The 12500-nt window shown below is 39.4% G+C and overlaps 1 protein-coding gene across 1 annotated transcript in view; it reads left to right on the top strand.

Moving 5' to 3' along the window:
• The window catches only part of LOC118936771 (neuronal acetylcholine receptor subunit non-alpha-3), a 25552-nt gene that overhangs the window by 12361 nt on the left and 691 nt on the right, over positions 1–12500 (top strand). Inside the window, exons 3-10 of the mRNA XM_036934011.1 lie at positions 1341–1385; positions 5555–5664; positions 8262–8393; positions 10254–10357; positions 10842–11119; positions 11458–11648; positions 11967–12183; positions 12326–12500. The exon at positions 12326–12500 is cut by the window's right edge and continues 691 nt beyond it. Of these exons, the coding sequence (XP_036789906.1) occupies positions 1341–1385; positions 5555–5664; positions 8262–8393; positions 10254–10357; positions 10842–11119; positions 11458–11648; positions 11967–12183; positions 12326–12469 (1221 nt within the window). The 3' untranslated portion in view covers positions 12470–12500. The remainder of the gene's footprint in view (positions 1–1340; positions 1386–5554; positions 5665–8261; positions 8394–10253; positions 10358–10841; positions 11120–11457; positions 11649–11966; positions 12184–12325) is intronic.

Raw genomic sequence — 12500 nt, 5'->3', positions numbered from 1 at the left:
GAGAGAGATGATGATAGCCAGGGCAGAAGACGTTGGAAGAAGACGTTGGAGTGAGGAAAGGGGGGAGAGGAGGAGAGAGAGGAGAGGAGAGTGGAGCGGGGGTTATCCTAAAAGGAGGGATGAGTGAGGAAAGGGGGGAGAGAAGAAGAGAGAGGAGAAGAGTAGAGGGAGGGTCATCCTAAAAGGAGGGAGGAGTGAGGAAAGGGGGAAGAGGAGGAGAGAGAGGAGAGGAGAGTGGAGCGAGGGTTATCCTAAAAGGAGGGAGGAGTGAGGAAAGGGGGGAGAGAAGAAGAGAGAGGAGAAGAGTGGAGCGAGGGTCATCCTAAAATGAGGGAGGAGTAAAGGACAGGAGAAAATATGGTTACTCTGAGAGGAAGGAGTGAGGAAAGGGAGGAGAGGAGGAGAGAGAGGAGGTAGAGTGGAGCGAGGGTCATCCTAAAAGGAGGGAGGAGTAAAGGATAGGAGAAAATATGGTTACTCTGAGAGGGAGGAGTGAGGAAAGGGGGGAGAGAAGAAGAGAGAGGAGAAGAGTGGAGCGAGGGTTATCCTAAAAGGAGGGAGGAGTAAAGGACAGGAGAAAATAGGAGTGAGGAAAGGGTGGAGAGAAGAAGAGAGAGGAGGTAGAGGAGGTTTTAAAGTGTCCTCTCTCACCCTCTTGCTCTCTTCTCTCTCCCTCTTTCCTCTCTCTCTTTCTCTCTCTCTCTGTCTCTAATGGGACCATTGGGCCGAGAGGAGCTAGATAGCATTGATTATTTACACTGACCTCCACAGACACACACACGCACACACAGACACAAACACACACACACACACACACACACACACACACACACACACATGCACACACGCGCACACACACACACACACACACACACACACACACAAGCACACACAAGCACGCGCGACCACTCTCTCTCTCTAAATTGTTCTCTGTCCCTCTCTCTAACTCTAACATCACAAACACACAACTGTGTGAACCACATTTGTTCCTATTCCTTGTGAGGCAGTCACACACTCCTCTCTCACATTCCTGTAATGACTACATACTGCCACCTTGGTCATTTAACCAAAATAAACCAATCTGCCTAAAACCCACCTTTGACCATTGATTCAGTCAGGTAGACAGACATTCAGTCATTCTGCCCCACTGCCTTTCTGGGACACAGAGAGACCATGACATGTGTTCCATGGATTTTCACTCCAGTCTAATTTGACTGACATCCTTCCAAACTTCTTCAACTTCTAATCATGCATTCTGTCTTTCATCAAAAACTTTGCTTTTAGTCATGCAGACATTGTTCATAATGCACATTCCTTCTCTTCTCTTCTTGTTCTGACAGGATGAGAAGAATCAGCTGATGACTACTAATGTCTGGCTATGGCAGGTAAGGACCAATCAGCTGATGACTACTAATGTCTGGCTTTGACAGGTAAGGACAAATCAGCTGATGACTACTAATGTCTGGCTATGACAGGTAAGGACCAATCAGCTGATGACTACTAATGTCTGGCTATGGCAGGTAAGGACCAATCAGCTGATGACTACTAATGTCTGGCTTTGACAGGTAAGGACCAATCAGCTGATGACTACTAATGTCTGGCTTTGACAGGTAAGGACAAATCAGCTGATGACTACTAATGTCTGGCTATGACAGGTAAGGACCAATCAGCTGATGACTACTAATGTCTGGCTATGGCAGGTAAGGACCAATCAGCTGATGACTACTAATGTCTGGCTTTGACAGGTAAGGACCAATCAGCTGATGACTACTAATGTCTGGCTTTGACAGGTAAGGACCAATCAGCTGATGACTACTAATGTCTGGCTATGACAGGTAAGGACCAATCAGCTGATGACTACTAATGTCTGGCTATGGCAGGTAAGGACCAATCAGCTGATGACTACTAATGTCTGGCTATGACAGGTAAGGACCAATCAGCTGATGACTACTAATGTCTGGCTATGACAGGTAAGGACCAATCAGCTGATGACTACTAATGTCTGGCTTTGACAGGTAAGGACCAATCAGCTGATGACTACTAATGTCTGGCTATGGCAGGTAAGGACCAATCAGCTGATGACTACTAATGTCTGGCTTTGACAGGTAAGGACCAATCAGCTGATGACTACTAATGTCTGGCTTTGACAGGTAAGGACCAATCAGCTGATGACTACTAATGTCTGGCTATGACAGGTAAGGACCAATCAGCTGATGACTACTAATGTCTGGCTATGGCAGGTAAGGACCAATCAGCTGATGACTACTAATGTCTGGCTATGACAGGTAAGGACCAATCAGCTGATGACTACTAATGTCTGGCTATGACAGGTAAGGACCAATCAGCTGATGACTACTAATGTCTGGCTTTGACAGGTAAGGACCAATCAGCTGATGACTACTAATGTCTGGCTTTGACAGGTAAGGACCAATCAGCTGATGACTACTAATGTCTGGCTATGGCAGGTAAGGACCAATCAGCTGATGACTACTAATGTCTGGCTTTGACAGGTAAGGACCAATCAGCTGATGACTACTAATGTCTGGCTATGACAGGTAAGGACCAATCAGCTGATGACTACTAATGTCTGGCTATGCCAGGTAAGGACCAATCAGCTGATGACTACTAATGTCTGGCTATGACAGGTAAGGACCAATCAGCTGATGACTACTAATGTCTGGCTATGGCAGGTAAGGACCAATCAGCTGATGACTACTAATGTCTGGCTTTGACAGGTAAGGACCAATCAGCTGATGACTACTAATGTCTGGCTATGGCAGGTAAGGACCAATCAGCTGATGACTACTAATGTCTGGCTATGACAGGTAAGGACCAATCAGCTTCACTTGTTTCTAGAAGACTTCAAAATGGAGTTGTATTTATGTAGCAGTGTTATACCTCAGCAGTTCATGCCTGTATTGGTATTATTGTAATGTTATGTTATAATGTCATGTCATATTGTCATGTTATAATGTTATGTTGTAAAAGTATGTTATATTGTCATGTTATATTGTTATGTTATAAACATATGCTATATTGTTACGTTATTTTGTCATGTTATAAAAGTATGTTATAATGTTATGTTATATTGTCATGTTATAATGTTATGTTGTAAAAGTATGTTATATTGTCATGTTATATTGTTATGTTATAAACATATGCTATATTGTTACGTTATTTTGTCATGTTATAAAAGTATGTTATAATGTTATGTTATATTGTCATGTTATAATGTTATGTTGTAAAAGTATGTTATATTGTCATGTTATATTGTTATGTTATAAACATATGCTATATTGTTACGTTATTTTGTCATGTTATAAAAGTATGTTATAATGTTATGTTATATTGTCATGTTATAATGTTATGTTGTAAAAGTATGTTATATTGTCATGTTATATTGTTATGTTATAAACATATGCTATATTGTTACGTTATTTTGTCATGTTATAAAAGTATGTTATAATGTTATGTTATATTGTCATGTTATAATGTTATGTTATAATGTCATGTTATAATGTTATGTTATATTGTCATGTTATAATGTTATGTTATAATGTCATGGTATAATGTTATGTTATATTGTCATGTTATAATGTTGTAAAAGTATGTTTTAATGTTATATAAGGCCGTCATTGTAAATAAGAATGTGTTCTTAACTGACTTGCCGAGGTTAAATAATGTTATGTTATATTGTTATGTTATAATGTAATGGTATAATGTTATGTTATTATGTAATTGTATATTGTTATGTTATAATGTAATGGTATAATGTTATGTTATTATGTAATTGTTATGTCATAATGTTATTTTATATTTTTAGAATGTAATTGTATATTGTTATGTTATAATGTAATGGTATATTGTTATGTTATAATGTAATGGTATATTGTTATGTTATAATGTAATGGTATAATGTAATGTTATAATGTAATGTTATAATGTAATGGTATAATGTTATGTTATAATGTAATGGTATATTGTTATGTTATAATGTAATGGTATAATGTTATGTTATAATGTAATGGTATATTGTTATGTTATTATGTAATGGTATATTGTTATGTTATAATGTAATGGTATAATGTAATGTTATAATGTAATGTTATAATGTAATGGTATAATGTTATGTTATAATGTAATGGTATATTGTTATGTTATAATGTAATGGTATAATGTTATGTTATAATGTAATGGTATATTGTTATGTTATTATGTAATGGTATATTGTTATGTTATGATGTTATGTTATATTTTTATTATGTACTTTTATAATGGTATACGGCAGGGTAGCCTAGTGGTTAGTGCGTTGGACTAGTAACCAAAAAGTTCAAATCCCCGAGCTGACAAGGTACAACAACTCTGTCGTTCTGTCCCTGAACAGGCAGTTAACCCACTGTTCCTAGGCCCTCATTGAAAATATGAATTTGTTCATAACTGACTTGCCTAGTTAAATAAAGGTTAAAAAAATGTTATTTAGTTATGTTATAATGTAATTTTATAATGTTATGTTATATTATGTTATAATGTAATGTTATTTTATAATGTTACGTTGTAATGTAATGGTGTATTGTCATGTTATAATGTTATTTTATAATGTTATGTTGTAATGTAATGGTGTATTGTTCTGTTATAATGTTATGTTATAATGTTATTTTATAATGTTATTTTGTAATGTAATGGTATATTGTTATGTTATAATGTAATGTTATTTTATAATGTTATGTTGTAATGTAATGGTATATTGTTATGTTATAATGTAATGTTATTTTATAATGTTACGTTGTAATGTAATGGTATATTGTTCTGTTATAATGTTATGTTATAATGTTATTTTATAATGTTATTTTGTAATGTAATGGTATATTGTTATGTTATAATGTTATTTTATAATGTTATGTTGTAATGTAATGGTATATTGTTATGTTATAATGTAATGTTATTTTATAATGTTATGTTGTAATGTAATGGTATATTGTTATGTTATAATGTAATGTTATTTTATAATGTTATGTTGTAATGTAATGGTATATTGTTATGTTATAATGTTATTTTATAATGTTATGTTGTAATGTAATGGTATATTGTTATGTTATAATGTAATGTTATTTTATAATGTTACGTTGTAATGTAATGGTATATTGTTATGTTATAATGTTATTTTATAATGTTATGTTGTAATGTAATGGTATATTGTTATGTTATAATGTAATGTTATTTTATAATGTTACGTTGTAATGTAATGGTATATTGTTATGTTATAATGTTATTTTATAATGTTATTTTGTAATGTAATGGTATATTGTTATGTTATAATGTTATTTTATAATGTTACGTTGTAATGTAATGGTATATTGTTCTGTTATAATGTTATGTTGTAATGTTATGTTATAATGTTATTTTATAATGTTATTTTGTAATGTTATTTTATAATGTTATGTTGTAATGTAATGGTATATTGTTATGTTATAATGTTATGTTATAATGTTATTTTATAATGTTACGTTGTAATGTAATGTTCTATTGTTCTGTTATAATGTTCTATGTTCTGTAGGAGTGGGTAGATGTGAAGCTGCAGTGGAACCCTGATGAGTATGGAGGAATCACCTCTATCAGAGTTCCCTCTGAAACAATATGGCTGCCAGACATCGTCCTCTATGAAAAGTGAGTCCGCACTACTTCCTGCTTCCTATGGGCTCAGCTCTGTGTTTTCAGACTTTCTTTGATACTTTATTGTCCCTGAAAAATCAATGAATGCTTTCTTAGAAGCTGCTTTACAGTTTAGATACTTGTAAGACAACTCTTCACTCTAATTGATAACATAGTGTATAACATAGTACTTCTGATGACTTTTCTTCCTCTTCACTTCATTAATGTTAGCAGGATTAGCATGGAGGTCTATTATAATCATTCATGTTAGCAGGGTTAGCATGGAGGTCTATTATAATCATTCATGTTAGCAGGGTTAGCATGGAGGTCTATTATAATCATTAATGTTAGCAGGATTAGCATGGAGGTCTATTATAATCATTCATGTTAGCAGGGTTAGCATGGAGGTCTATTATAATCATTCATGTTAGCAGGGTTAGCATGGAGGTCTATTATAATCATTCATGTTAGCAGGGTTAGCATGGAGGTCTATTATAATCATTCATGTTAGCAGGGTTAGCATGGAGGTCTATTATAATCATTCATGTTAGCAGGATTAGCATGGAGGTCTATTATAATCATTTATGTTAGAAGGATTAGCATGGAGGTCTATTATAATCATTAATGTTAGCAGGGTTAGCATGGAGGTCTATTATAATCATTAATGTTAGCAGGGTTAGCATGGAGGTCTATTATAATCATTCATGTTAGCAGGGTTAGCATGGAGGTCTATTATAATCATTCATGTTAGCAGGGTTAGCATGGAGGTCTATTATAATCATTTATGTTAGCAGGATTAGCATGGAGGTCTATTATAATCATTTATGTTAGCAGGATTAGCATGGAGGTCTGTTATAATCATTCATATTAGCAGGATTAGCATGGAGGTCTATTATAATCATTCATGTTAGCAGGATTAGCATGGAGGTCTATTATAATCATTTATGTTAGCAGGGTTAGCATGGAGGTCTATTATAATCATTAATGTTAGCAGGGTTAGCATGGAGGTCTATTATAATCATTCATGTTAGCAGGGTTAGCATGGAGGTCTATTATAATCATTCATGTTAGCAGGGTTAGCATGGAGGTCTATTATAATCATTCATGTTAGCAGGGTTAGCATGGAGGTCTATTATAATCATTTATGTTAGCAGGATTAGCATGGAGGTCTATTATAATCATTCATGTTAGCAGGGTTAGCATGGAGGTCTATTATAATCATTCATGTTAGCAGGGTTAGCATGGAGGTCTATTATAATCATTTATGTTAGCAGGATTAGCATGGAGGTCTATTATAATCATTCATGTTAGCAGGGTTAGCATGGAGGTCTATTATAATAATTTATGTTAGCAGGGTTAGCATGGAGGTCTATTATAATCATTCATGTTAGCAGGGTTAGCATGGAGGTCTATTATAATCATTCATGTTAGCAGGGTTAGCATGGAGGTCTATTATAATCATTCATGTTAGCAGGGTTAGCATGGAGGTCTATTATAATCATTTATGTTAGCAGGATTAGCATGGAGGTCTATTATAATCATTCATGTTAGCAGGATTAGCATGGAGGTCTACTATAATCATTCATGTTAGCAGGGTTAGCATGGAGGTCTATTATAATCATTTATGTTAGCAGGGTTATTATAATCATTAATGTTAGCAGGGTTAGCATGGAGGTCTATTATAATCATTCATGTTAGCAGGGTTAGCATGGAGGTCTATTATAATCATTCATGTTAGCAGGATTAGCATGGAGGTCTATTATAATCATTCATGTTAGCAGGGTTAGCATGGAGGTCTATTATAATCATTTATGTTAGCAGGATTAGCATGGAGGTCTATTATAATCATTCATGTTAGCAGGGTTAGCATGGAGGTCTATTATAATCATTCATGTTAGCAGGATTAGCATGGAGGTCTATTATAATCATTTATGTTAGCAGGATTAGCATGGAGGTCTATTATAATCATTTATGTTAGCAGGATTAGCATGGAGGTCTATTATAATCATTCATGTTAGCAGGGTTAGCATGGAGGTCTATTATAATCATTCATGTTAGCAGGATTAGCATGGAGGTCTATTATAATCATTTATGTTAGCAGGATTAGCATGGAGGTCTATTATAATCATTTATGTTAGCAGGGTTAGCATGGAGGTCTATTATAATCATTTATGTTAGCAGGGTTAGCATGAAGGTATTTTATAATCATTTATGTTAGCAGGATTAGCATGGAGGTCTATTATAATCATTCATGTTAGCAGGGTTAGCATGGAGTTCTATTATAATCTAGTATCGTTTTAGGAAAACCAGCGCTACCACGCAGCATCCTGAAAAGTTCTGCTGGTTCTTTTCAATAGCCTCATCGCCTTTTGTTGTGTGCTTTAAAATGTGTCTAAAGAACACAACTCACCAACTAACTTCCCCTCCTTCCCTCCCTTCCTTCCTCCCTCCCTCCCTCCCATCCCTATCCTCGCCCCTCTCTCCCTTCCTCCCTCCCTCCCTCCCTCCCTCCCTCCCATCCCTATCCTCACCCCTCTCTCCCATCCCTATCCTCACCCCTCTCTTCCTATCCCCCTTACTCACTCACTCACTCCCCCCCCCCCCGCCCCCAGTGCTGACGGGCGTTTCGAGGGCTCCCTGATGACCAAAGCCATCGTGAGGTCAGACGGGACAATCAGGTGGACCCCTCCGGCCAGCTACAAGTCTTCATGCACCATGGACGTCACCTTCTTTCCCTTCGACAGGTGGGACTGACCGCTGGACTCACACACACACACGAACGCTCACACGCACACAACATACACACATGAACACACACAAGCTCACACACACATAAACACTAACATGGAAGCACATACACACAGACACACACACACACACACACTAATCAACCAAACAATCCATCAGTCCTACCTGTCGGACGGGAAGAAGGTGACATCCATGATTATCTCTGTTTTACTATATCACTTTATCCATGATTATCTCTGTTTTACCATATCACTTTATCACTATCATTTATAAGATTTGTTGTGTCACTTCTTCTCCTGTATCACTCACTCTCTCCTTCCTTTTGGTTGGCTGGTTGATTGGTTGATTGATTGGTCGATTGGTTGATTTGTTGATTTGTTGATTGGTTGATTGGTTTATTGGTTGGTTGATTGGTTGATTGGTTGGTTGATTGAGATGTGACTGGTGTATATTTTTTTGTTAAAAAAACAACATTTAAAAAAAGATATATAACTTCTTTGTTACTTTACAATATAAATACTTTAATATAAAGCCAATTTAACAACACAGACAGAACTGCAGTCACCACAGACAATGTTTCCCCCTCCCCAACACAGACAGAACTGCAGTCACCACAGACAGAATGTTTTCCCCTCCCCAATACAGACAGAATGTTTTCCCCTCCCCAATACAGACAGCACTGCAGTCACCACAGACAGAATGTTTTCCCCTCCCCAACACAGACAGAATGTTTTCCCCTCCCCAACACAGACAGAACTGCAGTCACCACAGACAGAATGTTTTCCCCTCCCCAACACAGACAGAATGTTTTCCCCTCCCCAACACAGACAGAATGTTTTCCCCTCCCCAACACAGACAGAATGTTTTCCCCTCCCCAACACAGACAGAATGTTTTCCCCTCCCCAACACAGACAGAATGTTTTCCCCTCCCCAACACAGACAGAACTGCAGTCACCACAGACAGAATGTTTTCCCCTCCCCAACACAGACAGAATGTTTTCCCCTCCCCAACACAGACAGAATGTTTTCCCCTCCCCAACACAGACAGAACTGCAGTCACCACAGACAGAATGTTTTCTAACACAGACAGAACTGCAGTCACCACAGACAGAATGTTTTCCCCTCTCCAACACAGACAGAACTGCAGTCACCACAGACAGAATGTTTCCCCCTCCCCAACACAGACAGAACTGCAGTCACCACAGACAGAATGTTTTCCCCTCCCCAACACAGACAGAACTGCAGTCACCACAGACAGAATGTTTTCCCCTCCCCAACACAGACAGAACTGCAGTCACCACAGACATAATGTTTTCCCCTCCCCAATACAGACAGAATGTTTTCCCCTCCCCAATACAGACAGAACTGCAGTCACCATAGACTGAATGTTTTCCCCTCCCCAACACAGACAGAACTGCAGTCACCATAGACAGAATGTTTTCCCCTCCCCAATACAGACAGAATGTTTTCCCCTCCCCAATACAGACAGAACTGCAGTCACCATAGACAGAATGTTTTCCCCTCCCCAACACAGACAGAACTGCAGTCACCACAGACAGAATGTTTTCCCCTCCCCAACACAGACAGAACTGCAGTCACCACAGACAGAATGTTTTCCCCTCCCCAACACAGACAGAACTGCAGTCACCACAGACAGAATGTTTTCCCCTCCCCAATACAGACAGAATGTTTTCCCCTCCCCAATACAGACAGAACTGCAGTCACCACAGACAGAATGTTTTCCCCTCCCCAACACAGACAGAACTGCAGTCACCACAGACAGAATGTTTTCCCCTCCCCACCACAGACAGAACTGCAGTCACCACAGACAGAATGTTTTCCCCTCCCCACCACAGGCAGAACTGCTCCATGAAGTTTGGCTCGTGGACCTACGACGGCAACATGGTGGACCTGGTCCTTGTGGACCACTACGTCGACCGTAAGGACTTCTTCGACAACGGTGTGTAGGAATAAAATACTCTTGAAGTAAAACGTCTTGCTACTCCAAAAGCTTCAGAAGTCACGCAGCAAGACACTTGTTCTGACTACAGTAATATCTCACGGGTATACAGTGTATAGAGGGAAACATAAGGCGGTTTCATTACCAGTTAATACATGTTGGTTAAAGACACCATTTCTACAAGAAACAGCAGGTAACTAACCCGGTTTGTCAGTCTCTTCCCACCACAGTTGATGAAGACGTTAATCAGTATGACAATGTCCTCTCTATTTTTTTACCTTTATTTAACTAGGTAAGTCAGTTAAGAACAAATTCTTATTTTCAATGACGGCCCAGGAACAGTGGGTTAACTGCCTGTTCAGTTACTAGTCCGACGCTCTAACCACTAGGCTACCCTGCCTTCCCAAATGTCCAATGTGAATGTGGTCCCATTATCCAACAACATTAAAGATAACATGCGATCACTGATCCAATTCCCTTACAGGTGAATGGGAGATCCTCAACGCCACCGGCGCCAAGGGCAGCCGACGGGACGGTATCTACTGGTACCCCTTCGTTACCTACTCCTTCATCCTCAAGAGGCTTCCTTTGTTCTACACACTCTTCCTCATCATCCCCTGTCTCGGTCTGTCCTTCCTGACCGTGTTGGTGTTCTACCTCCCGTCTGACGAAGGAGAGAAGCTGTCTCTGTCCACGTCGGTCCTGGTGTCTCTCACCGTGTTCCTCCTCGTCATAGAAGAGATTATACCGTCCTCCTCCAAGGTCAGTGGAGGTCTCTGGGGACTGTCTGTCTGTGGAACGCTCTTGAGCCGTTTTAAACTACTTTGCCAAGCCGAGCTGTACTACAGGGTCGGCCATTGTTGTTGGTACCGTACTGGAAATGACCATGTGCCAAGAGAAAGGCAGTCCAGTACGGTTCAGCTTGGCCCTGTAGTACACCCTGCTGGTTCAGCTTGGCCCTGTAGTACACCCTGCTGGTTCAGCTTGGCCCTGTAGTACACCCTGCTGGTTCAGCTTGGCCCTGTAGTGGGAATCAGGTATTGTTGTACTCTTTAGAGATGTGATGTCATGAACATGTTATTTATGTATTCATCACCAAGGTGATCCCTCTGATTGGAGAGTACCTCCTCTTCATCATGATCTTCGTCACCTTCTCCATCATTGTCACGGTGTTTGTCATCAACGTCCACCACCGCTCCTCAGCCACCTACCACCCCATGGCCCCCTGGGTAAAAAACCTCTTCCTCCAGAGGCTACCCAGACTGCTTTGCATGAGGGGACACACTGACAGGTACACACACAAACACACCTTCTCTTTTTTCCAGTTGATTACCAATAATTGATTGGATTGATCTTTTATAATTCAATTCAATAACAAATGAATACAATCTGATTTTAGAAGATAAGATGGAAATATATTGAGGGAATATAACAACTGTAGTTCAACCCTGATGTGAATAAATAAAGAATAATAATTAGATGTTGTTGATATATATTTCATGATTTTCTTTCATTTAATGGAAAGTAAGAGAGAAGTGACTACATACTTTATTCCTGAATAATCAACGTTGTGATTGTCGTGATTAGTGGTAACTGGTGTAATTGCTAGGTACCACTACCCAGACATTGAGCTGCGTAGCCCAGAGCTGAAGCCCCGCGGAGGTCCAGGGAGGAGGGGGGCGTCGGGCCAGGGCCAAGCCCAGCAGAGAGGCCCTGTCGGGGGGAAGGAGGATGAGAACCATGCCTGGTTGGCCATGCTGGAAAAAGCCACCAACTCAGTACGGTACATCAGCCGTCACATCAAGAAGGAACACTTTATCAGAGAGGTAGGGGTGTGTCTGTGTGTAACTGTCTGTCTCTATATCTTTTAGTTTTCAGATGGGAAAAAATGTGTCTTATTGTTGTTCTCTCTCCCTCCCTCCCTCCCTCCCTCCCTCCCTCCCTCCCTACCTCTCTCTCACGCTCCAGGTGGTGCAGGACTGGAAGTTTGTGGCTCAGGTGTTGGACAGGATCTTATTGTGGGTGTTCCTCACTGTCTCCATACTGGGTACCATCCTCATCTTCACTCCAGCCATCACTTTGTACCTGACCACTCCCCCCTTCAACACATAGACCCTATCAGTAGACCCTAACCCCTATAGAC

Source organism: Oncorhynchus mykiss, chromosome 10 (assembly GCF_013265735.2).
Source record: "Oncorhynchus mykiss isolate Arlee chromosome 10, USDA_OmykA_1.1, whole genome shotgun sequence".
Lineage (NCBI taxonomy): Eukaryota > Metazoa > Chordata > Actinopteri > Salmoniformes > Salmonidae > Oncorhynchus > Oncorhynchus mykiss.
Note: the sequence above shows the minus strand (reverse complement) of the source record. Positions and strands in the feature narration are given on the sequence as shown.